The following is a 25795-nucleotide window of genomic DNA, read 5'->3' as shown; positions in this document are numbered from 1 at the left end:
CACATGTACATCTGAGGTGTTTATGACCATGTGTTTCTTGTTCCCCATAGGAATACATAGCCAAAAAGTTCTCCATCATGCAGTCACAGATTGGGTACGGGATCTTGGCTGAGGACACAATCACTGCCTTGTTGCACAATAACCGCAAACTTCTGGAGAAACATATCACAGCCAAAGAGATTGAGACCTTTGTCAGCCTGCTGAGGAGCAACAGAGAGCCCAGGTCAGACATTAGATCACCTAAGAGACCAGTTGAATAAAAGAAAAATCTGATATTGTGAATGAAAATCAGTAGTTATTGTAGTAGTTACTGATATTAGTATACTACCACTGTATTAGTTATGAATAAATTTTGATGTTTTGTTTTTATCATCTTTATGGTCACTCAGATGGGAGTGTATTATCAGTATATCCTGCTGAGACCCAGCCCACTGACTTGTGTCCCTTGTAGTGGACAGTTTGTTCACATCCAAATGGTCCTATGGTCCACTACAGTGGACATGCTATAAAATTAAAAATAAAAATAAATTTAAAAAAGTCTAAATTGTAACATGTTTTTTTTTTTTTTAACCAAAAATAGGTAGGTAATGACAAAAAAGAAGAAATTGGAAGACACTTATTTTCCTTGGTTCTCAGGAGGATATTAGAAATTGTTGCTGTTTCCATCCACTCTACATGCCATGCAATAAAGCATTTATACTATGCATATACTGTAAGAGACAGACGACCACTAGAGTCTACCATATACAGCAGCAGTGGACATGCAGAATTTTCCCAATAATTTTTTACCTGGAAAAATCCAGAGGACATTCATCTCTGGTCTGCTCTTCCAGATTCTTGGATTATCTCTCTGATCTCTGTGTGTCCAACAAGACTGCCATCCCAGTTACACAGGAGCTTATCTGTAAATTTATGCTGAATCCCACCAATGCAGATATCCTCATCCAGACCAAGTGAGTCACCCCCTGCGGTATCTATATTTAAAACATCCTAGTTGATCCTGTCGTATTTTAGTCGTTCATATTCTTTACAGTGTTTGAATATGCAAATTCTCTTCACAGCCTGTGTGTTTCCTCCAGCGTATCTCGTGTTAAATACATATTTTCACCAGCAGTTCTGTAAGTCGAAATTTTCCAGTAACTGCTTTATGCCCCTCTGCACCCCCAGATTGATCCCTAACACAGACTCCACCCTGGAGTCGTCTCTGATGCAGGATGAGGTGGAGGAGGAGGAGGTTTGGCTCTACTGGATTGACATCAACAAGGAGCCTCATGGCAAATCAGTCCGCCACCTGGCCCAGGATGCCAAGGGCACCGACAAAACAGATGTAGACACCATCACCTACTACAGGTGACAGTGGCACTCGTAACTTTCCTTCCCCCAGTTTGCTAAATCTTCTTTTCCCAATAATACAGAGATATCAGTAAGAACCAAGCCATGGGATGTTTTCACCTCCTCTGCAGGTACCAGCTGAACCTGTTTGCTAAAATGTGTCTGGACCGTCAGTACCTAGCCATCAACCAGATTGCCTGTCAGCTACCTGTGGATCTGATCCTGCGCTGCATGTTTGACGACTGCCTCCCGTACAACCTCAGAGCCTCCTTCTGCCGCCTCATGCTGCACATGCATGTGGATCGTGACCCACAAGAGGCTGTGGTGCCTGTTCGCTATGCCCGCCTCTGGACCGAGATCCCCTCGAAGATTACCATCCACGAGTGAGCATATATGTCTGGGTTTTGTGTGATGGTACAGGGAGCACTTAGAGAATCGCCACATGCAGACTGTCATTCTTAATTTCCACAGGTATGAATATGAGTCCACTGATATATCAAGAGAGGAAATGAAGAGGAAGTTTGCTCAAACCATGGAGTTTGTGGAAGAATACCTTAAAGATGTGGTCTCCCAACCTTTTCCATTTGGGGACAAAGACAAGAATGAACTCACACTAGAGGTCAAATAAACTGAATGTGAAGTTTGCATATATTGTTTCAAAAACATAACTTTGGTGCTTTGGTTCACATATAGGTTATTTTACTCTGATTCCAGTTTGTGCTGCATGTTTGTTTTTTGAATTTGCTGTTTAATGATTCATTTCTTGTTTGATTTCTCTCTTTCAGGTAGTTAATCTGGCTCGTAACCTGGTTTACTTTGGTTTCTACAGCTTTAACGAGCTGCTGCGTCTCACACGCACCCTGCTGGCAATCCTGGATATTGTCCAGCACCCACTCACCTTCATGAACAAACTGAACAAGAGTCTAGAGGCTGGTCAGTGCAGTATAAGTAAATAATTTTGTGTTGGCAAAATTAAGGTTAAGTTTTTTGTAGGCTTTGAAAGAGCAGACAAAGTTTAAAACTGTACTGTGATTGTTCACTATTGGAGCACAGATGATAGCTGAGCTGAGAGGACGTAGTTACATAGTTTGGGTGCAGACAATTAAAAAAGCACGAGTCAAATTAAGATATGACCAAATAATTTGTCTTCTTTGAGTCAAGGGTAGAAAAGAGTCCAGTGTCTGTAGTTCTAGATGGGAATATGGATGCATCAGTTAAGAAATATGATTATAAATAGCTGCGCGACTTTCTCACTAATCAGTGTTTTACAGAAACACAAGCACAAAGCAAACTGTGTGATGAATGTCTGTTTTTTAGGCAATAATGTCCTGCGGACGATCCACGGCGTTGGTGAAATGATGACTCAGATGGTGATGAGTCGAGGTGTGCCGCACAGCCTCCCTGACACGTCCCCCTCACTGCGTTATGGTAAAGGGCAATTCCTGTTGGACAATGAGGACATCATGGTGATGGACACCAAGCTGAAGATTATTGAGATCCTTCAAGTGAGCACTATCCTCTGGATGAATTGGCGCTTTTGATATCTTCACCTCGTGTATAAGTGATTGCTTTTATTTTTATTTATTTTATCTTTCCCTTGCCATTTAGTTCATCCTGAGTGTACGGTTAGATTACAGGATCACATACCTTTTGTCCATCTACAAGAATGAATTTGGAGACAAGACCATAACTGACAGCTCCATGTCGCTGGCTGATATGCCTCCACTGACACGTGAGACTTTATTCTGTCTTTAAGCTACTAAATACTAAACTTTCCTTTTATGTTCTAAATTACACATACAGTATTGTTCAAAATAATAGCAGTACAATGTGACTAACCAGAATAATCCAGGTTTTTAGTATATTTTTTATTGCTACATGGCAAACAAGGTACCAGCAGGTGCAGTAGATTCTCAGAAAACAAACAAGACCCAGCATTCATGATATGCACGCTCTTAAGGCTGTGCAACTGGGCAATTAGTTGAAAGGGCTGTGTTCAAAAAAAATAGCAGTGTCTGCTGTTGACTGTACAAACACCAAACTATTTTGTACAAATGTTTTTGTTTCTAGGATTTAGCAATCCTGTGAATCACTAAACTAATATTTAGTTGTATGACCACAGTTTTTTATAACTGCTTCACATCTGTGTGGCATGGAGTCAACCAACTTGTGGCACCTTTCAGCTGTTATTCCACTCCATGATTCTTTAACAACATTCCACAATTCATTTACATTTCTTGGTTTTGCTTCAGAAACAACATTTTTGATATCACCCCACAAGTTTTCGATTGGATTAAGGTCCGGGGATTGGGCTGGCCGCTCCATAATATTCATTTTGTTGGTTTGGAACCAAGACTTTGCTCGTTTACTAGTGTGTTTGGGGTCATTGCCTTGTTGAAACAACCATTTCAAGGGCATGTCCTCTTCAGCATAAGGCAACATGACCTCTTCAAGTATTCTGACATATGCAAACTGATCCATGATCCCTGGTATGTGATAAATAGGCCCAACACCATAGTAGGAGAAACATGCCCATATCATGATGCTTGCACCACCATGCTTCACTGTCTTCACTGTGAAAAGTGGCTTGAATTCAGAGTTTGGGGGTGGTCTCACAAACTGTCTATGGCCCTTGGACCCAAAAAGAACAATTTTACTCTCATCAGTCCACAAAATGTTCCTCCATTTCTCTTTAGGCCAGTCGATGTGTTCTTTGGCAAATTGTAACCTCTTCTGCACATGCCTTGTTTTTAACAGAGGGACTTTCTGGGGGATTCTTGAAAATAGATTAGCTTCACACAGACGTCTTCTAACTGTCACAGTACTTACAGGTAACTCCAGACTGTCTTTGATCATCCTGGAGCTGATCATTGGCTGAGACTTTGCCATTCTGGTTATTCTTCGATCCATTTTGATGGTTGTCTTCCGGTTTCTTCCACGTCTCTCTGGTGTTGCCCTCCATTTTAAGGCATTGGAGATCATTTTAGCTGAACAGCCTATCATTTTGTGCACCTCTTTATAGGTTTTCCCCTCTCCAATCAACTTTTTAATCAAAGTACGCTGTTCTTCTGAACAATGTCTTGAACGACCCATTTACCTCAGGCTTTCAAATGCATGTTTAACAAGTGCTGGCTTCATCCTTAAATAGGGGCCACCTGATTCACACCTGTTTTTTCACAAAATTGATGACCTCACTGATTGAATGCCACACTGCTATTTTTTTGAACACAGCCCTTTCAACTAATTGCCCAGTTGCACAGCCTTAAGAGCGTGCATATCATGAATGCTGGGTCTTGTTTGTTTTCTGAGAATCTACTGCACCTACTGGTACCTTGTTTGCCATGTAGCAATAAAAAATATACTAAAAACCTGGATTATTCTGGTTAGTCACATTGTACTGCTATTATTTTGAACAATACTGTATACCACTGTAGCCTACAAGCTTTTACTGACCTTCATGTTTTTCTTTAGCTTCTGAACCAGATATAGATGAGATTGCAGCCAAAGCAGAGAGCATGTTTGCAGGAAGGTAGGTGAAGTTGTACTATGCAGTTGACTGACTTCTGGTGGGTCAGTGTACTTTTGACATTCACACAGCAGAAAAGGAAAGATTTAAGTGAGCGTATGATTTCAGCTCGGAGTTAAGTGCACTGGAGCTGGACGATGAGGGCGGCCGGACATTTTTGAGGGTTCTGATCCATCTCATCATGCAAGATTACCCCCCACTAGTGTCTGGGTCTCTGCAGCTCATCTTCAAACACTTCAGTCAGAGAGCCGAGGTGCTGCAGGCCTTCAAACAGGTAGCGACACAGCAGTTACACTTGAACATTGGTCCTAGGTAGCTGACAGTGTGAGGCATTAGGCACTGTCTGAGTTAAGTGATTTTTGTCACGGTTGATGTACCCAGTTTGGATTGCAATTGTTCTCCAAAGGGCCAAACAACAGCTGTTAGAAACTGTCTCACAAAGAGCTTCCTCAGCTGGAATCAAGAAGTGCTCAAGCTTTCTTTTTAATAATGCGCTGACTTTCTAAAGCAAGACTACTTGGCACAGATTTACTTTCACACACATTTGTTCTTTTAATATCTCAATGTCTACTTCATTTCTCAAACATCGCCTGCATGTTTTCCAGGTCCAGCTGCTAGTGTCAGAGCAGGATGTAGAGAACTACAAGCAGATCAAGGCAGACCTGGACGAGCTGCGTCTGACTGTTGAGAAGTCAGAGCTGTGGGTGGAGAAAAGTGGTGTCTACAGCAGTGAAAACCTGGGGGTTACAGAGCAGAACATTGAGGTGTTGTACTGTTGTTTAATGTTAACCAGCATCTACTTTTTGAGATTTTATTGTGACATTTAGAGCTTTGCAGAAAGTAACTTTATTTGCCTTAACCATCCCATCAGTCATTCTGCTGCACTGTAATGACTTCTTTGTTGTTACTGTTAATCAAGCCTGGTAGCATGAAAACAGCACAGACCGTTTCATTATGCATCTTTGTAGTTATGAATAATAAATAATAATATCTGTCAAAACAGGAACCTACTAAATCAGATTTTAATGGCCAAGCCTGTAAAATGTACTGAATTGTTTTTGAAACATTATTCCTACTTGTAATGATTAGGATCAGTCCAGGGACTTTTCCCACTACTTTGTGACAAATGCCTGGTAATTACAGACAGGATACATGGAGATTGTTTGCCAAAGATAAACCTTCTGGTGGGTGGTCACATAATGGTGGCTTTGTAAGTTATGTGATGAAAATATTTAATGTAAAATGAATGAATTCAAGTACAGTTTTTTTTCTTAATGTATGTTTCATCAGGAGGTTGTTCTGAGCCCAGTACAAAACGAGGATATTAAACCTCATATTGACAGTAATAGGGCAAACAACTACAACACTGTCAAAGAGGTGAGCTCAGTGTCTATATTTCCAAGTTATTCTTCTTCCTGTCTGTTTGTTTTTGCTTCTGAGGCTGCATGTCTACAAAAGCTTTGTGTCTCTCATCTGCAGATCCTGCTGCGGCTCAGCAAGCTGTGTTTTCCCAGTAAGAAGAGTCGTTTGCAGCAGCAGAGGCTGCTGAAGAACATGGGAGCCCATACTGTGGTACTGGACCTGTTGCAAATCCCCTATGAGAAGGTGAGTAACAACCACAGCCGCCAGCTGAATGACTCATCAGTTAATGTTGGTGTGAAATCCTTTTGCACCATGGTTTCTTTATGTCTCTCTGTGTGACTTTCTAATTAATCATCTCTACTTTGTTTGGTTGTGGCTTTGCACAGAGTGATGAGAAAATGAATGAGATCATGACCCTGGCACATACGTTTCTGCAATATTTCTGCAGAGGAAACCGTCAGAACCAAGTTCTGCTACATAAACATCTGAACCTCTTCCTCACTCCAGGGGTATGTTGATATGGCCTTGCTGTGCCGTTCTCTTGTTGGTATGTCTGTCTTACGTTTAGGGAGTTTTTTTTTTTTTTTTTTACTAGCAGCACACACACACACACACACACACACACACACCCTCACACACACACACACACACACACACACACACACACACACACACACACACAGCAACATCAGCAGAACCAGCCCACAATAAAATACGTGAGGTCCAGAACAGCAGCAGCCTGACCTTAGAAAGAAGTGATGTGTTGTTTCTTCTCAAATGTTAAACAAATAGGAGGACACAGCATTAGTTGTAAAAGAGTTTTTTTTTTTTTTCTTACCAGTTGCTGGAAGCCGAGACAATGCGTCACATCTTTATGAACAACTATCACCTGTGCAATGAGATCAGTGACCGTGTGGTCCATCACTTTGTCCACTGCATTGAAACACATGGCAGGCACGTACAGTACCTCAAGTTTCTGCAGACCATTGTGAAAGCTGACGGGAAGTATGTGAAGAAATGTCAGGACAAAGTCATGACAGAGGTAGGATTTTTTTTTTATTCCTACACTTTATGAAAATTGGCTGTGATTTGGTTGAGATTAAAAAAACCAAAGAAAAAATATCTTAATAAGTGTTATGGTTGTGAAAAACCTTCATGACAAAGAGTAGAGATTGTTCTCATATTGACTTAATATTATTTTCACAGCCAAATGGAAGTGAAAGCATTTGTGCCTTTTGTCGCAGTTGTCTGTGTTATGATTCTTCATTCACCCCTATCTTTGGTCTCTGTGTGTCCAGTTGGTGAACGCAGGTGAGGACGTGCTGGTGTTCTACAACGACCGCTCTTCATTCCAGGTGTTGCTGCAGATGATGAGCTCCGAGCGTGAGAGGACAGATGAAAACGGGGCTCTGGCCTATCACAACACGCTGGTGGAGCTACTGGCTGCCTGCACGGAGGGCAAGAACGTCTACACCGAGCTGAAATGCAACTCTCTACTACCACTGGATGACATTGTCAATGTTGTCACAAATGACAACTGTATACCAGAGGTAGTAGCAAAATATTTTTACTGCAAAGTAATAACATGCATGAGTTGTAGGGTAGATTTAAATAAGGTTTTTGTCTCTCCAGGTGAAAACTGCTTATGTCAACTTTGTGAATCACTGTTATGTGGACACAGAGGTGGAAATGAAGGAGATCTACACCTCCTCCCATATCTGGAAACTGTTTGACGACTTCCTGGTGGACATGAACCGTGTAAGGCTCTGTCAGATTGAAAGGTCGCAAATGTATGCCTGAGCCTTTTCTAATGAGGCAGTGTTAGTGTCAAGAAACAGGACATGAGGGCTAAATCTAAATCTGTCCAAATGATGTGCAAAGAGATGGAAACGATATGTGGATTTGCTTGATCACATGGTTTTTGTCTATTTTAATTTGATAATTAAGGTATGTAATTCTACCACGGACCGCAACCATGCAGATCTGGCTCTGGAGAAGTATGTGACAGAGACAGTGATGGCCATAGTCAAGGGTTTCTTCAGCTCACCTTTCTCTGTTAACCACTCCAACCTGCAGGTATTGTTTTGCAACACTTTTAGCTACAAATATTTCACACCTGCACTCACATCATTTAATAAACAGTGATCCCTGCTATCTCTCCTGATTATAGACAAACCAGACTGTCTTCATCCAGCTGCTCCAGTCATCCTACAGAGTGCACAACTGCACCTGGTTAAACTCAGCTCAGAAGGCTAATATTGAGAGTTGTATCAAAGCACTGGTTGATGTTGGTAAGTGCTGCTACTCTGCTGTTATTAAAATGTAGGTTAATAATAAATAAAATAGTGCTGCATTGTTTTTGATGTCAGTGATTCACATAATCAGGTCTCAAAGTAACTGCGCAGAACCACTGGATCTAATGGTTCATGTGCTACAGTATATCACTGTCTGAACTGTCGTGTTTTTCCTAGCTAAGGCACGGGCCATAGCCATTCCAGTGGACCTGGACAGCCAGGTGAGAACTTTGTCTCTCAAAGCCCACAGCAACATGGTGCAGCGGGCAGCCAAGGACTGGAGGATATCCGCCCGCACACGACCTCGCAAGGAACCCCTGGGTGGCCCTGACTACAAGAACATCATTGAGAAGCTGCAGGTGCACATTTCTAGTTTGACTAAATATCTACAGTCAAGGAAACAGCTCTGAGACTGTACTTTGGCACTGCAGGGCTTTGACCTAAAAGCTAACAACAGCTTGCTCACAATGACAGTGCTAACATACTTGTCTTATTTTGCCCCCTTGGTAAATCATATTTTTGACCTGATGATGGCACTAAATGAAAAATCACCAAATCAAGTTATTACAATTCATCCTAATGGGAACATGAAAATATAAAAATGATATTTTCATAGCAATCCATCCATCATTTATACCCCCTTATTCCTAACACTCACTCCTATGGACAATTTAGAGTCACCAATCAACCTGACATACATGTTTTTGGACTGTGGGAGGAAACCAGAGTACCTGGAGAAAACCCTCACAAGCACAGGGAGAACATGCAGACTCCACACAGAAAGGCCCCTGATGGGTTTCAAACCAGGAACCTTCTGCAATCCAACCACTAAAAGCTAAATTGTCAACATCATGATGGTGTTAGATGAAAAGTCAGGGGACCAAAGATTTGTCATTTAAGGGGCATAACTGTCTATAATATTTATCCAGCCAACATATGAAATATTTCAGTTCAGACAAGTGATTTTCTTTTCTTCAGCAGGATTAGTCTCTTCAGGACAACATTTGATGGAGTCTGTGTGTGTGTGTGCGTGCGTGTGTGTGCATGCGTGCGTGCGCGTGTGTGTGCATGCGTGCGTGTGTGTGCAGGGGGTGGTGTCATGTCTGGAGCTGCAGTTCAGTCCGAAGGTTCAGGCAGAGTTTTCTGTGCTGGTGGATGTCCTTCATAGCCCTGAGCTGCTGTTTCCAGAAGCTGCTCAGTTTCGATGTGAGAGTGGAGCTTTCATGTCCAAGTAAGTTGCTGTCCATGACCACTGCATAGACGAAAGAACACATCTCTCTTTTTTGAAGGCCTGGGGGGGCCGCAGCATGGCCAGTGTTGATAGCTGTTATATAATGCATCAATAATTAGTTTTTTGGTGAGGGTGGAAAAACAAGCATGTACTACAACTTTAATTAACTACTACTAATTACTGTTACTATTATACTTTTTCAATAGAGAAGGAGGCTTTGGAAAGGAGGTGAAAGTGAAGAAACAAGAGATACATATCTAAAAAATAAAAAAGAAACATTGCAAAGACCTTCATTAAGTTTTGAAGTAAACAATAAAAATAATACTTTAATCTATTTATGATGAGTGGACTTCTCAAATTAACATTAGATAGTGCTTAAAAAATGTTTGATGCATCATCAAACCTCCAGGGGTGCTGTTGCTCTGCTACTGTTGTCTGATCTCCCTGGAGAACTGAAAAAGAGATTTCACCTGTGGTGATCAAAAAAGTGTGAGTTTGTTTTTATTTGTCTGCCAGTGGCTGCGTGTGCAGGAAACCACGGTGAATGATACAGCACTTCTCTTATCACCCTGTTAGGCTGATCAAACACACCAAGAAGCTTATGGACAAAGAGGAGAAGCTGTGTATCAAGATCCTGCAGACACTCAGAGAGATGCTGGACAAGAAGGAATGTTTCCAGGAGTCTGTGAGTGTTTCAACCCTCATGATTGTGGCACTGAAACATAAATAGTGTCTCACTTTTAGAGGTATATTTTTCAGAATTTGGTCTTGCTCTCTCAAACTCTCCCTGTTAAATGAAAACAAACTAATGAGGTGAAATAGTTTGAATGTTTTCTGCAGATTTACCCGTCTCCCTGTGCCAGCAGTGCTGTACATCTATCAGCAGTGCAGTGTAGTCCTTTTTTTTCTCCCAGGTCTGTCAGCCCAGAGCCCAGACTCCCCTTCATCAGTATGCTGTGGGCCTTTCTGTGTTACATAAGGCAGGGAGGCACTTGAGGACACACTCACACTGAGAGGGAGAATAGCAGGGAGGAAGTAAGGGGAGGAGGAGGAGGAGGAGGAGGAGGGGGCAAGCACTGAACAAACAAATCAATACTGCAGCGAGTGGGGGGTGCAGGAGCTTGTCTCCTGCTGCACACCCTCTCAGCTAAAGGCCTGGAAAGTGAATAGCTCGAGTTGGTAGGGGAGACTTAAAGAGGTGGCTGCATGCATATGTTTGCTTGTGTGCACCAGAGGGGTGGAGGTTGAGGGACAAAGTACAAGAAGGTCAATAATCATCTCTCGAAGGTTTTAGGAGCATCTGTTTCAGCTGCTTGGTGAGAGGAGGTGATGCTGTGCCATTGACTCAACATCAGTGTGCATAAGAAAATGTTAGCGAGATGACTACGGCTCCAAAGAGTCATACGCTTGTTCTGCATAAGTAAAACTGTCAAGACTTTTCTCTCAATATAGTACATGCCAGTTAGTCTCACTTACAGCTGCTTGAGGAGTCAGAGTTTTGTTTCCTTATTTGTGTTTTCTCTTGTGTCAGTCAGCCAAGCTGTTTTTCGAAAGGCAGATGATTCACCAGTTGTGTGGAAGAAGATCAGAGGAATTCAAAGTGGAAAAAGAGCCACTTTTTAAAAGCAGCTCAGCGCATTCGAAAAGCCAGACAGTGTGGTAACGATTTGTGAAATGTCAGTTTGTGTAGGTGTGTATGAGTGTGCTTGAGCATGTATTTGTGGCCTCTCTTTGTCATATCCCTGTAGCCCTGAGCGGGGAGCTGCAGCCTCACTGCACAGGAGAGAGAGTGAGAGAGAAAACGATTGATGGAAATAATGAGAGAGGGAGAGGCAGACAGACAAAAACAGAAGGAGAGGGAGACAGAGTGACAGCATAGCAGAGGTTGGTGGCTCCCCTGGGGTGCAATGAGTGGGTGGAGGAGAGTGAGAGAAAGAGATGGAGGGAGAGAGGCAGCCATGTGAGGAGCCATGTGAGCAGAAGGGAAAAAAAAGTGGGCAGCGGCTGCAGGATTGGAGAGAAGCAGAGTCTGCTCAGTCCATGAGGAGACAGGGCAGGGGGTGCGCTTACGTAACAGCCTGCAGTGGCTGAGCCAGCGTCACGTGGACCATCACGTTCTCCCTCTTTCCCTCCCTCCTTACGCTCATTCTTTTGTCCACTCTTCCTCATTCGCCCCCTCCATGCTTTGTCTATCATATTCTGTCTACCTGCATGAATCATCCCCTCAAAAATCATCATTTAATAATTATTTTGTCTAGTCCAGCCCAGGTCTGTTTGCCTGGGTCATGGCAGGAACAATGATCGGGAAGCGAGGGGAAGATCTGCAGTAGTCCCAGTACCGAAACGCTCTGGCTCATACTCATACTTGTTTTGGCTGTCAGATAACAGAGCATTATAAATGTTTGCACTCCCACTTGTCCTCAAGATGTCTTGGGTGAGGGAGTGTGTTTAAGCAAAGAAAACTTGAAGTAATGCTTCATGCATACTGATTCTGAATTCTGACCCCAGATTCAAATATTACTTCTTTGCCCGAAATTAGCACAAATCCCATGATAATTTTATTTTTGATATCATCTCATCTCAAGCCCTTAATTTCTGAATCAGATTTTTGACCTCTCTTTTATAGTGTCAGCATATTCTAAACATGTTGTCCAATTTGTCTCAATACTTAAGGCACGGGCTGAACTGCAGTTTTTGCCAAACATTACTCAAACTAAAGAAAATATGGCCTTTGATGGACTTTATTTAATTATGCATATTTGGTGCTACTGAATATTTACAGCAGAAAAAACCTGCATGTGCAGGATTTATGCAAAATAAAGTACAGTGCACATATTCATTGTAATGAAAGAACATGTCACAAAAGTGCAGAGGTGTGTCTAATTCAAGTGTTTTTAAGTTAATGTTTTATTGCGTGAAGGAGATAGTACTTATTGGTGGTTTTGGTCTTTTGATGGCACAAGAAACATCTGCCTCCTCAAACACAAAACCAACTTGAGGTGAAATTAAATATTTTTACATGTGTATAACTTGTTATTTCTGTGAATACATGCAGGTGTATAGATCTAATGTGCTGTCATATGTATGTTCATGTAAGCATGACTCCTTGTCTACAGAGGACTGAAAACAACAGTTATGTAATAGAAGACAGTCACACTCTTTCTCTTTCCTACCTCTCTTTCACACTCATCCCTGTCATTCACATGCTTCATGACTTTCTGTCTTTCTCTTCCCATCTTTCTTTCCCTCCCTTGCTTTCCTGCCAAGTTTCACACCACCTGCCTGTGGCAAAGCAGATTTACAGATTACCACCCTCTCAATGCATCACACACATGTAGATGGAAAGCCTCACTCAGACACACGCAAACACTCACAGGCATGCGGTGCCACGCTGGCTGTCCCTGTGTGAGCTCATCCTGCAGGGTTTTCCCAGTTTGTATGTTTGCTGATGGGGCTAGTGGGACCAGAATCCAATCTGTGGTTGAACCATGAACCATGTTAAGTGAACTTTTTATATAATACCAAAGAAGAAGAAGAATTTGTGTGGAAATCTATTGATCATGTATGTTTCACTACCTGAGTTTGTATCTGTTGAGTACTGTGTTTGGTTTCCATGGTGATAAGAGATTAGCACATGATGTTTTCTGTCTGGTCTGGCTGGGCATGGTAGGTCTTTGTGTCCTGTACTGAAATGCCCTCAGAGCAGGAGCCTGGTGCCTGCTGAACTTTATTTTTTTTAAAAACATGAAGGAAATAGACATCTCGTAAAAACAATAAATACAATTTTTCACTAGATGTGAAGGACCTTGGGTTCAGGGCCTCATGCATCTGAGGGCCCAAATGAATGGGATTTATTGTCATTTTGAACAGTGTTTCGACACAGTTCACAGCATGTTATTTAAATTTGACTGCATGTTAAGTTCGGTCACTTACTGTATGTTCATGGACAGAAAATAAGAATATAAATATTTTTGCAGTGCAAAACAATTTGGTGAAGCTGATTTTGTGTATTTGTTGTTGAGACTATAAGACAGGGGTGGGCACCCAATGTTGCTTGAGGGCCACTGTCCTGCTTGTTTTCCAAATACTCTTCCACTACCCACTGTTAATTACCAGGATCAGACGTATTCAGTCAATGTGGAAAATACCAGTTCCTGTCTAGTCCCACACCAGCCTCATCTGTGAGGGTATCTTCCAGCCTCTGACTGACTGAATACTGAATTTTTGAAACATTTCACTGAAAACCACAGATCTCAACCTCATAGATGTAGTAGATGAAAAGTCAAGGAATCGACCATTAATAGCCAAACAAGATTTTGCAAATCTCTCCATCTAGTAGTTACTGAGCTATTCACAACATTATGACAAATTTGGTCTGTTGGTCTAGAGGAAAAATCATGGGATCACCAGAGTGAGGTCTGTTCATCCTCTGGGGACCATGAATATCTGTGCTAAATTATATAGTCATCCATCAAATAGGTGATTAGATATGTCAGTGTGTACCAAAGTAGTGGACATTGCCATCCCTACAATTCTGCCACCAGCACTGCTAAAAGCAGAGCCCTCAGCAAAATGTCATTTTACTGCAGGGCTCTCTTTTTGTGAGGCATTTCTCTTTTTTTTCCCCATGTTGTATACATGCTCAAAAAACAGTATTTCAAAATCAGAGTTTAACAATGTTAGTGAATCACATGTACCACTTCCACAGTGAACCTGCCAGTTGACTGTGGGCCTTGTGCTGAACACTTGTTTACTCTGCTGGTCTTGTATTTTCCTGAACCAACCTCACCAATTACTTTCACATGTTTCCTTAATTTGTTTTGCTGGTGTGCATGTTTGTTGAGTACAAGCATATGATGTATGGTGTAATTGCAGCTTAAGAATATTGTAAATGGTGACACATGATGTGTGTGGGTCTGAGCATGTCTCTTACCGAATTTGATCAGATGCACGTACCAAGGAAAGGAAGAGGGTTCGAATGCAGTAGAAAATAGTTCTGTCTCTCTAGCCCAAACTTAACTGAGCTGCATCACTTATCATAGCTTAGCACAGCTCCCCATTAAGGTGCCTTAACAATAATTCACCATGTAATTAACAGAGGCAGAGTTCCTGTTTACTCACCCCAGTTCAAGGAATCCTAAAGTCACGAGTCAAAGACACCACTTTTTTTTTTTAAATGGAGAATTTCTTTCTAGGAAATAAATTAGTGACTGCTCATAAAATTATGATTATATTTTTCTATGTTGTGTGTATTTCCAAGAAACTCCCCTAGAATATCATTTGTACATTATAGACTGTTAAATAGCTATTTGGTGCTGTCAGGAGTAATTACAGAATTCAGTTGTTTTAAAGAAGCTGGCTCTACAAATACTGCAATATACTTAAAATCAAGTATTTTTAAACTGCAAAGCAAAACTTCTGCAGCATTGGTTAAAAAAAAAAAAAAAAAAAAAAAAAAAGACAATCTTAGAGTCCAAAATAGAAAATAGGATCCCAGTGTGCTCATGGGGTTCGCAGTGTTAGCTATAGCCCTGTTAGTTGTAGCCCCACATGCTTCTGTCTTTGCTCTCTCACTTCATATTCCCATCATGTTTGTACTTATGAACAGCATGATAATGATAATGTGGCCATATGTATCCTGATTTTCTTTATCCAATTAATGAAAGACCTCCCTTAGAGAGGAAAGCTTGCAAAACACATTGATATGGATGTGTATTATTTTACACAAGGCTTCGATGACAAGATTTTAATTTCCCCTCCAGTTCCAAGCTCACTAACTACTACTACTGTTCTTCATTGGGAAGGCAACACATTTTTAACCTGCCCATGAACTGAATAATCTTTATTTTGGCAGGATCCGGTTAAAATTCCTTACTGAACAAAACATGTTGACTGAAGTTGTCCTGATGGTAAATGTTTGGATGCAGCTTATCTCTCCCATGGCCTGTGGTGAAACACTGTTTGTACTGTGTCACAGTGTTGTTGATCAGTGCACACAAAAGAGTCCGCTCAGGTTTCTGTTGTAACATTTTTCTCCTTAGCGGCTTGAGTCTGTGTTATATTTGACCTTGTCTGACCTGAGCAGTTGAGAGTCTCCCCTGCCCATTCCTGACACTGTCTGTCTTGCTGCTGCCCTCAGCTGCCTGCGTGACTTTTCAGACCTCGTAAAGAAGCACTGGGCAGGCTGCATCTTTGTCTTTTTCCCCATGCATCTCTCTGGAGTCTGAGAGATCTGTAGACAGCAGAGCTACGAGGGGGCTGGAGGAGGGAGGGGAGATGAGAGGGTGCGAGAATGCCGACGGTGGGGATCGGCAGCTCATCCCCGGCTTGGACACTAGAGCCGCAGTGTGGCGTGCCGGTGCACATTTTAAAACACCATGGCTGTCTGCTCCTCACTAGGTTTTGTTTGTTCCTCTCCCCCTCTCCCTCAACACGTTCCCCTCCTCCTTCTCCTCCTCTTACTTCTGTTAGTTCTTCTACCTCTATTTCTATCTCTCTTTATTTCTCATGGCTCTTACATCACCTGACTGGAGTTTTTCTCGTCAATGCAGCAGCAAGCAGATGAGTCAGGCTGGGCTGACTCTCCTCTACAGCCATCCTGCCTCCGCTCACCTCTTCTCTCTCTCTGCAGACCAAGCCAACAGACTGCATCGCCTACAAGGGAGGCAGACAAGTGCAAAAACATGTCACCCCCACCCCCATTCAACTTCCCCCAACAAGAGTGTTTCTTTCACTGGTATTTGTGAGGAATGCAACACCAACAGTTCCTCTTTGAAAAAATGGGAAATGTTAAACTCAAACACTCAATCTGCAATCAGTCAAAGAGCATGCATCGAGATGCTCTGCTTTATAGAGTGTAGTGCTGAGTTTGTAGTTGTGCTGAATGTGTGTCTGTGCATAACTGTGTGGAAATGAGACAGCCTGGCTCAATGGATCCTCACCTTCAGTTCAAGAAGTGTGTGTGTGCCTGCGTGTGTGCCTGCGTGTGTGTGTGTGTGTGTTTGTGAGAGAGCTAAGCCAGACAGTGCAGGCAGACAAGTGTCTCTGCTGACTGCAGATGAGATGGAGTATTTACTGACACAGGGAACATCGGCTACACGTGCTCTTCCACATCTTCGCTCATCAGTGCACTTAGTTTGAGGCCCCTCAGCTGGACCTGTACCTGGGTGGCCTTCCTGCGCAGGCATGGAGGGTCATCATTTGTCTGATCTCTCACTGTATAAATGCTGGTGGTCTTTTTTGTAGGGTGCAGTTTGGAGCATTGTTGAAAATATACCGTAGATAGTGGCCAGTTTCTCTGCTCTCAGTGCCTAGCAGAGGCCATTTCCTGTGGCACTTCACACTTTGTGATTTTCGCAATGCACCAAAATGGGCTGTAAGCAACAACTGCCGTAAACAACACTTACAAAAGCAGCTACAGAAATTACTCATATTATGCCTGAATACCAATTAGCAGCATGTGTCAGCTTTAACAGAGATGTGACAATCACAATAACGGAACATGCAGAGGAACATTACTGTCTGGTGACTCAGTCACAAACCCTGCAAACTTATGTAATGTAATGAAGGTTCAAAATCTATATTAATGTATCCAGACACAGGAAATCTGGATCACCTGAGACTTATACACGTATGTTTATTATATTTCATCAGGCCTTCAAATTTTCAAAAAATCATAAAACTGTTTAACTTATAAAAATGAGCACGATGTTGGGGTCTTCAGATTGCTTGTTTTGATTGAAACCCAGAGTTATTTTATAAATGAAGAATCATCAAAAACTGTTTGTTGCCTATCTGACTGTTTAAAACTGTAAACTTTTTTTAGTCATAAAAACATGACCTTTGCTTCACAACATCACAGCCTAAAAACGATCAATTAGCTGAATCACCACTTTATAATGAAGCTGTATTTAGTGCTGTAGTATTTTCAGGCATTTCTGTTATTTTGTCCACCACCTGTACAGTATCTCAGGGAAAGGCTGGTTGTCCTACTGACATGTTTCCATGGAAACAAGAGGTGGCTCCCTACAGACCATTCATCCTTTAGCTCCACCCCTCAATCAATCTGTTTATCCATTAATTCATCTTCCTTGTGCTCCATTGATCAATAATGACGGTGGTGAGGTGTCATCAAAAGAAGACCATTTTTAGTTGGTTGGTTGCCATAGAAACTGATGCTAACAATTTTTAGGGTCCATACGCTCTTTATGATGTCCATCCATCCTTCGATCCATCGCTCCATCCTGTTATACAGTTGTCAACAAGCACAACGCAGATCATCTGTCAGTCATTCTTGCACTTTGATTACACAAACATCACAGGGATATTATCTCCATGATATTATCACAGGGATATTATCTCCATCTCCTTTCTGCTCATCTGCGTCAGATGTCACAAGAGACACACATTAAAAATAAGCACAGTACTTAAATAAATGTATAGCTAGAAGCTACATTGTGTAATCATTATTTCTGGCATATACAAAAGCCTCCTCACACAGAAATACCATATAAAACCTGTGTGTGTGTGTGTGTGTGTTTTAATTTTTTTTTTTTCATTACTGTTCTTTGTACATTCCCTGGATACAACTTCTACAGTCACAGTTGGTGAAGTTGTCCTTAATGAAAATGTTTTATGTTATATATGATGGGACAAGATGCCCATACTGTCTGTTGTAAGGTGAAGCAATCATGCTGCATCTACAAAAAAGTTTATGTTGTTGTAAACTTTGATATTATCTGTTTATCTTATCGTTTTGATGGCTATCTAGACTGCCAATTGAAAATGCTCAGTTATGGATGTAGTTACACTGTTGTTGTCATGTTCATTGTTTATGCTTCTTTCCTTTGATAAAAGTTACCACTCTAATCCAGGCATCATGGATTGATAATTTCCATTAGCTGGAAGATGAAATCTAATGCTAGTGAATTCACCTCACCATGACTATTGTCCAGGATGGGACACTTGTTAATGTTTTCTTCAGTTGAGCATTATCTATATGTTTTTTTTCCCCCCAATGTGTTAAAATCACACATTTACACACATAGTTTGAGATTATTACACTCTCAGATTTAATGTTATGATTTCTGTCTCCACAGGGAAACGAGTTAAGGAAGATTCTCCTCACACGCTACTTTGGGAATCAAAAGCTTCTGTCCAAGTCAGAGCACGGGAGTGGAAGCAACTCATCTGGCAGCTTTGTCAAACCATCATCTGGAGGTATAGAGAGCCTCAAATAAACCCAGTAGTCACTACCGTAACTACTCGCTGTGGAGGAAACAATAACAGCAGCTAACGTGACAGTGCTCGACTTCTATTTGACGAACACTGGCAGACATTAAAATGCTGTGTAAACATACATAGCACACAGCTGTGGCATGTGTACAGTTTTGTTAAATGTTCATATCCAAACTCTGCAGGATGTTCTCCTATGCTGGACACTGACAAGCCCGGCAGCAGTATCGTGGAGATCCAGTGTCTCTTGGACAACGTTGGAGCATCAGAACTGGTGATTGACCTTATTGTCAACACCAAAAACGACCGAGTGTTTGAGGAGAGCATCCTGCTGGGCATTGCCCTTCTCCAGGGTGGAAATACACAGATACAGGTGGGGCAGCACAGATCTCAGGTCTTTACTTCCTTCCAAATTTATAGACTAAACCAACAACACATTGCTCATCACTACTGTGCCTCGTGTCCAGAACTCCTTCTACAACCAGCTGTCCAAGCAGAAGAAGTCCGAGAAGTTCTTCAAAGTTTTCTATGACCGCATGCGTTTGGCCCAGCAAGAGATCAGAGCTACAGTGTCTGTTAACATGTTTGAGCTCAGCTGCAGAAAAAGGGATGATGACTCTGACATCGGTAACATCAGGTTTAAAAAAGGTACAGTGAAGTAATGATGCATTTTAACCTGCATTTACTTAAATTATACCCAACACACCATGGCTTTGACTTTAGTCCCGAGTGTGGCTTGAAAACATTTGTCACCTGTCTTCATTTGTGAAACCTCAGCTTAAGTCAGGTTTATTTAAAGTGAACCCAGTGGATAATGATGACAAAGGTGCCTTAGTGTTTAAAAGTGACAGACTGAGTCACAGAGGTCATGTCCTGAGCATTTCCATAGAAACAGGCCTGGTATGAGTGAGAAGCCATAAAATGGGCTCAAACATACACTTGAGCACCGTAATACATTTACAGTATGTGTGGTCCTGGAGTTCAGCTCGGCCTGCACTTTCAACAATAGCGGCACAGAAATCTTTGATGCTGTGCTGACCTCTATGCAGGCTGTTGTTCCCAGTTCCTGCAGTCACATGTGGAGAGGCCGTGTGACGGCTCACATCACAAGCCGATCAAAAGACCATTGTATCAAGATCTGGTGCTTACATGCTGCAGACCCTCACTTTTTGAAGGGGTCTCTGAATTTAATTTATATTAATATGTCTATAATGCCATGGTGTAGGCTGCCATTGATCAGTATTTGAAAAAGAATAACTTTCTGCCTGTTTTAGGCAAATTTGTTCAACTCTGTTCACTTCCATAGACCTATGTTTCTCCCATACCCCTGTTCGATCATAAAAAGTGAATTGTGCTGGTCTGCTCCTCTCTGCTTGCTTTGCTGTAGGGAAAGAATCGGGGATTCATATGAGGGAGGACATGCGAGGGCAGCTGAAGGAGGCCTCCTCACTGACCTCCAGGGCCTTCTTTGCCTTCAGAAAGGAAATGGAACCCGACCTTGAGGGCCTGGACCAGAACAATGACACAATCGGGACCGAGGAGACTTTAGAAGAAATTCAGATGAGCCCAGCGATCACCATCATGAAACCCATCCTTCGATACCTACAGCTGCTGTGTGAGAACCACAATTCAGAGCTGCAGGTACTCTCACCTTTTTGTAATTGAGAGTATAAGAACTTTAAAGTCCATCTTCAACTGACTGACTGACTGTTTTTTCTGCTCCCAATACAGAACTTTCTGCGTAACCAGAACAATAAGACTAACTACAATCTGGTGTGTGAGACTCTTCAGTTCTTGGACTGTATTTGTGGCAGTACCACTGGAGGACTTGGGCTGCTGGGCCTTTACATAAATGAGAGTAATGTGGATTTGGTTCTTCAGACCCTGGAAACCATTACAGAATACTGCCAGGGTCCCTGCCATGAAAATCAGGTATGGGTTGGATTGGTTAGTTCAGAATCAACAGAAGGTTTACTGTATAGTTGGGGTTTTTTTCTAATATGACTTGACACTTATTTTTCCAGACTTGTATAGCCAAGCATGAGTCAAATGGCATTGACATTATTATAGCGCTGATTGTCAACTCCATCAACCCCCTGGGGAAGAATCGATTGGACCTGGTGCTGCAGCTCAAGGTGAGCCACAGGTGTCTGTGAGAGGCCACAGAGATATGAGCAGCCAATTACTACACTGTAGAAATACATTAATCACTGTCTATTATACTGGGAACAAAATAAAGGCAGGTAGTTTTACCAATTCCTCGGTGTTTGTAACAGATAAATAGCATTGTGGATATATACATACTGTAAATAAGAAAATAGTGCACCTACTTTTGTCCCTGTGGTTCTTCACTACAACTTGTATCTAGCTGTTGTATCTTACAACTCATGAATAAAATTACAAGATTCAAAAAGATTTAAAAATAAATCTGTCTAGTCATATGTTTCTAAATCACAACCTTTGTAGTTGATCAAAATGTTAAAGCTCACTGATGGGGCCTTGTGTTGTAGGATAATGCCTCTAAGCTCTTATTGGCTATCATGGAGAGCCGTCATGACAGTGAGAACGCGGAGAAAATTCTCTACAAGATGAGACCCAATGAACTGGTAAGTGTGTGTAAGCATGTACTGCATACGGATCTAAATATATCATATCTGATCTACATGTGTGAAGTCTGCTTTCAGCTGAGTGCACCTGAAGAAACTTTCATAACTTTTGTGCTTCAGGTGGATGTAATGAAGGAAGCTTATTCACAGTATCTTGAGGGTGATGAGGATGGGGACAATGGTGGAGAACAGATCAAGCCCAGAGATGTTGGACACAACATTTACATCCTGGCCCACCAGGTAATAAAAAAGCCCCAGGTTGTTTTTGTCTGTGACTAAAGCTTTTTCTCTCTGTCTGACCCTCTGCTGACTTCTGGGCCATCTACTGCAGGAAGGTGTGTGCGTGTGTGCGTGCGCATGCTGGAATGAGGCACTGGTCCTGCAGACAGGTGGGCTGCAGATGTTCACTGAAGCATGTACAGTAGTCACTGCACTATTAAGCAAATTTGGTTTACTACTTCTCCAGGGTATTAACAGTAAAGAAATGAGATGTGTGTCGTGCCACTGATAAACTAGTTGTCCTGCACATGTGTATGTGCATCTTGTGTCGGACTTTCTTTAGTGTGTGTCAGTTGAAGAGGGCAGGTCGAGTCTAGTGAGTTTTCACTTCTGCTTCTTTAGAGACAAGTGTCAGACGGGGTATTTTGGTCTAACCTTCCAGACTAGTTTCATCATGACAATGAAAGTATTTTTTGACTCTTGCTGCTGTTTTTTTTTAAGCTTAGAAAATGAAAACACACACACACACACACACACACACACACACACACAGTTGCTACATTTCTTAAGCATCAGTTATCTCTGAACAGAAGATACATGAACCTGGGAAGTGGAAACCTGGACATGTCACAGTTTTCTTCATATTATTTCTTTGGAGTGTAATGTCAGTAGAAATCACCTTAACCAGATGAGTTTCAGATCCTTTTTGTTTATCTTGTGTTATGTCAGGTTTCATTATCTACTTTACTCCCATGAAGATGTGTTCATGTCACAAGATAGTTGTGTTGTAAGTCAGTTTGGGAAACACAGGCGGAATAACAGAAGAAATTATCCCTTAGAGTTATTCACATTATCGTTATTTTCATCATTTAGAGTTTTGTGATCTTCCATCCAGGTACACAATGAAACAGGTTTTCTTGTTCCATGTACAAAAAACTGAAAATGAAATTAATTACTGATTTTGTTTTTGGATCCTAGCTGGCCCGACACAATAAGATCCTGCAGCAGAGTCTGAGGCCAGGCTCAGGGTTGGGGCTGGGGTCGGGTGTGGACCATGACAATGAGAAGGATGACGCCCTTCATTACTACGCCAATCACACAGCTCAGATAGAGGTAAAATCATCATTTCATCCATTTAGCCTCTAAATTTCTAACACATTTATAATAATCCCTATACATCTATAAAAACCCTATAACCTATAAAACTGGACTGATGATTAACTTTATATCTATTTGCCAGATTGTGCGTCATGACCGCACCATGGAGCAGATCGTTTTTCCAGTGCCTAACATCTGTGAGTATCTCACTGAAGAGTCCAAGGTGCGTGTGTTCACCACCACCGAGAGAGATGACCAGGGCAGCAAGGTCAATGACTTCTTCCAACAGTTTGACAACCTTTACAATGAGATGAGGTGGCAGAAGAAGATCCGCAGTAAGTCTGTCTTTTCTGAATCCAGTGCATGTGAGATAACGATGGTTAATATTATTTCCAGAATAAATTGTAAACCCTGCAGTGCTTTTATGCATTTGTGTCCTTTTATGCTTTATTACTTTATGCTTTCTTTTTTTGTGTGTGCAGAAAATAAGGCTCTGTTCTGGTTTTCACGTCATATTTCGCTTTGGGGGAGCATCTCTTTCTACCTGGCCTGCCTGCTCAACATTGCTGTGGCTGTATTCTACCCATTTGGGGATGATGGAGATGAGGGTAATTTTTTTTTTTTTTTTTTTTTTTTTTTTTTCTTTACAGCTACAAATGGTCTGTATGATGTTTAATGATAACTGGCTTAAGACTTTGTGGTTAGCAATTAGTGGTCAAGGGGCAAAATTTACTATGTTGATCTGTATCAAACTTTTTAGATGTTTTCCAGAAATGTACTCTAGATGTGACATGTAAATCTACAGCACATTTAAATTCCAATTAAACTGAGATATATTTACCATCTAATAATCAATAGTAGCAAGTGAAACAAAATCAATATGACCCGTCTTATGCATTGCACAAGGATGTTTGTTGGGTCATAGTATGAGCAGGCAATAGAGTTAACATTAAATTAAACTCACACAAATTAAACACTTTAATTTAGATGCAAACTCAAGTCAACAGAAATGTTTAATGAAGGGAAATCTGAACTAGCCAGAACAGTTTCACAAACAGAAAATTCCTTTTTTCTGTCCACAGCCCAGCTCTAATTGTAGAGATACAGGTAATTAATCGATTAAACATGCCCAGTCCCTCCTCATCTGCAATAACTTTAGGTCACTTGATATTAAAGCAGCTATACAGTGTTTTATGGTAGTTTTCTACATCACTATTTGCACTGGATGATGATATTTCGACAATTTGTTTTATAAAAATAGCTGTTTTTTTGTCAAACTAGTTAAAATAAATCCAATAAATGACAGCAGTTTTCTGTGGCCAAAACTAATTACAAGTCTCTGCAATAAATAATTTAAAGTGTACTGTCTTTTAAAACTCTGAAATCACACTTTCCCCAACATTTTCTATTTGCGTGTATCAGAGGTTGAAGAGTTCAATAAAAGCCTATGTCACACGAGCAAACACAGAATGTGTTAATATTGATTCAATAATTATGTTGAGCTGCCTCGTTTTCTTGAAACCAGTGTTACTGTTATTAGTACCACCTTTGATTTTCCTACTCTGACCACTTGTTTTATCTTGTTTGCAACCGAAAATACGAAGGTGTGTCCCAGGTCACACGAGGTTGCATTAATGTAAAGGTCATACACACCCTTGGTCCATCCGCACAGGTGTTTTCAGTTGTTTTCTCTGTGAGTCTTATTGGACTGACTGGACAATATAAGAGTGTAGCTGATCAAAATGTGCTTGATTGATTTCTCTCACCATCCAGTTACACCTACTGAGGTGGGACAGCTTCGACTTTCATCATTTTGCCGGTGCTGTATGTTAAGATCACTGTTGTCATCTTCAGGCTGCAGTCTAAACAGTCAGGTTTGCAGGTAACACGTGGGCGTGGACTCTGTTCTCCTTTAAATGACGTTCACCACATCTGCAATGTAATGAGACTGTTTTCAGATTATGTTAAATGAGTCACATCGATGTTGCTGTTGCACGTCCTGATATGTGATTGAGATTCTTGAAACATCTTATACATTTTTTTTTTTTGCTGTGTCTTGGAGTGATCAAATGGTTTAAGCCTCGTTAAAAAGTGAACGTACTGTATCTGTGGTTCTTTTAGCTTACACAGGTGTTTTCCTGAAAGCCTCCATTATTACTAAATCATCAGAACCCCACTGTTTCCTGAACGATCATGAGCTTCACTGTGGTGATTTACTGTGCAACCTGATGAAGAGTTTTGAGTAATGAAGCTGACGGTCCCCATGGACCACTGTGTGACATTTTTAAGTGTTGCCTCTAACTGTGTTGCTCTAAGTTAAGCTCTCAGCTCAGATGAATAATTCATTTGAGAAATGCTACAACATTTCAGAGCATTGATGTGTGGTACCTTGATTGATGCTTTACTTTTCTGTCCAGGCATTTTGTCTTCGTTCTGGAACATCTTGCTGTGGGTGGCGCTGGGGGTCTTCACTACATTGCTTCCTGTCTTACCCAAGCCATCGGGCCTCCTGTTCTTCTTGGTCTCCCTTATTCTACGTGCTATCTACACAATGGGCCTTGGTCCTGCTCTCTTATTGTTGGGTACTATCAATGTACGTAAAGGAAGATTTGACCCAGTGTTATACATCAAAACTGTTGACTCTTTTAACTCCAAGCCTTGTTTTCTTCTCTTTCAGCTGTTCAACAAGTTAATTTTCCTCGTAAGTTTTGTGGGAAACCAGGGGACGTTCACTCGAGGCTACAAAGCAGTTGTTATGGACATGCTCTTCATCTACCATTTGAGCTATGCCATCATCTGTGTCCTAGGCCTCTTTGTGCATGAGTTCTTCTACAGCTTTTTGGTAAGAAACATTTCACTTTCCTGGCATTGAGACAGCACTTCAGACACAAAC

General features: G+C 41.5%; 1 protein-coding gene across 1 annotated transcript in view; it reads left to right on the top strand.

Annotated features, from left to right (window-relative positions):
• itpr2 (inositol 1,4,5-trisphosphate receptor, type 2) overlaps positions 1-25795 on the top strand; it is a 50141-nt gene that overhangs the window by 12414 nt on the left and 11932 nt on the right. Inside the window, exons 16-50 of the mRNA XM_026310382.2 lie at positions 51-223; positions 834-953; positions 1168-1350; positions 1464-1715; positions 1804-1951; positions 2118-2265; positions 2650-2837; positions 2941-3064; positions 4804-4861; positions 4967-5132; positions 5464-5622; positions 6149-6235; positions 6338-6463; positions 6607-6729; positions 7062-7262; positions 7519-7770; positions 7853-7978; positions 8168-8296; positions 8391-8511; positions 8692-8873; positions 9603-9745; positions 10322-10430; positions 18844-18964; positions 19165-19352; positions 19447-19627; positions 20367-20620; positions 20711-20911; positions 21004-21114; positions 21490-21585; positions 21706-21825; positions 22783-22917; positions 23045-23237; positions 23385-23510; positions 25320-25495; positions 25580-25744. Coding sequence (XP_026166167.1) covers positions 51-223; positions 834-953; positions 1168-1350; positions 1464-1715; positions 1804-1951; positions 2118-2265; positions 2650-2837; positions 2941-3064; positions 4804-4861; positions 4967-5132; positions 5464-5622; positions 6149-6235; positions 6338-6463; positions 6607-6729; positions 7062-7262; positions 7519-7770; positions 7853-7978; positions 8168-8296; positions 8391-8511; positions 8692-8873; positions 9603-9745; positions 10322-10430; positions 18844-18964; positions 19165-19352; positions 19447-19627; positions 20367-20620; positions 20711-20911; positions 21004-21114; positions 21490-21585; positions 21706-21825; positions 22783-22917; positions 23045-23237; positions 23385-23510; positions 25320-25495; positions 25580-25744 — 5385 coding nt within the window. The remainder of the gene's footprint in view (positions 1-50; positions 224-833; positions 954-1167; positions 1351-1463; positions 1716-1803; positions 1952-2117; positions 2266-2649; positions 2838-2940; positions 3065-4803; positions 4862-4966; positions 5133-5463; positions 5623-6148; positions 6236-6337; positions 6464-6606; positions 6730-7061; positions 7263-7518; positions 7771-7852; positions 7979-8167; positions 8297-8390; positions 8512-8691; positions 8874-9602; positions 9746-10321; positions 10431-18843; positions 18965-19164; positions 19353-19446; positions 19628-20366; positions 20621-20710; positions 20912-21003; positions 21115-21489; positions 21586-21705; positions 21826-22782; positions 22918-23044; positions 23238-23384; positions 23511-25319; positions 25496-25579; positions 25745-25795) is intronic.

The sequence above is a fragment of the Mastacembelus armatus genome, chromosome 6 (assembly GCF_900324485.2).
Source record: "Mastacembelus armatus chromosome 6, fMasArm1.2, whole genome shotgun sequence".
Classification (NCBI taxonomy): domain Eukaryota; kingdom Metazoa; phylum Chordata; class Actinopteri; order Synbranchiformes; family Mastacembelidae; genus Mastacembelus; species Mastacembelus armatus.
This window is presented reverse-complemented; position numbering and strand designations above follow the sequence as displayed.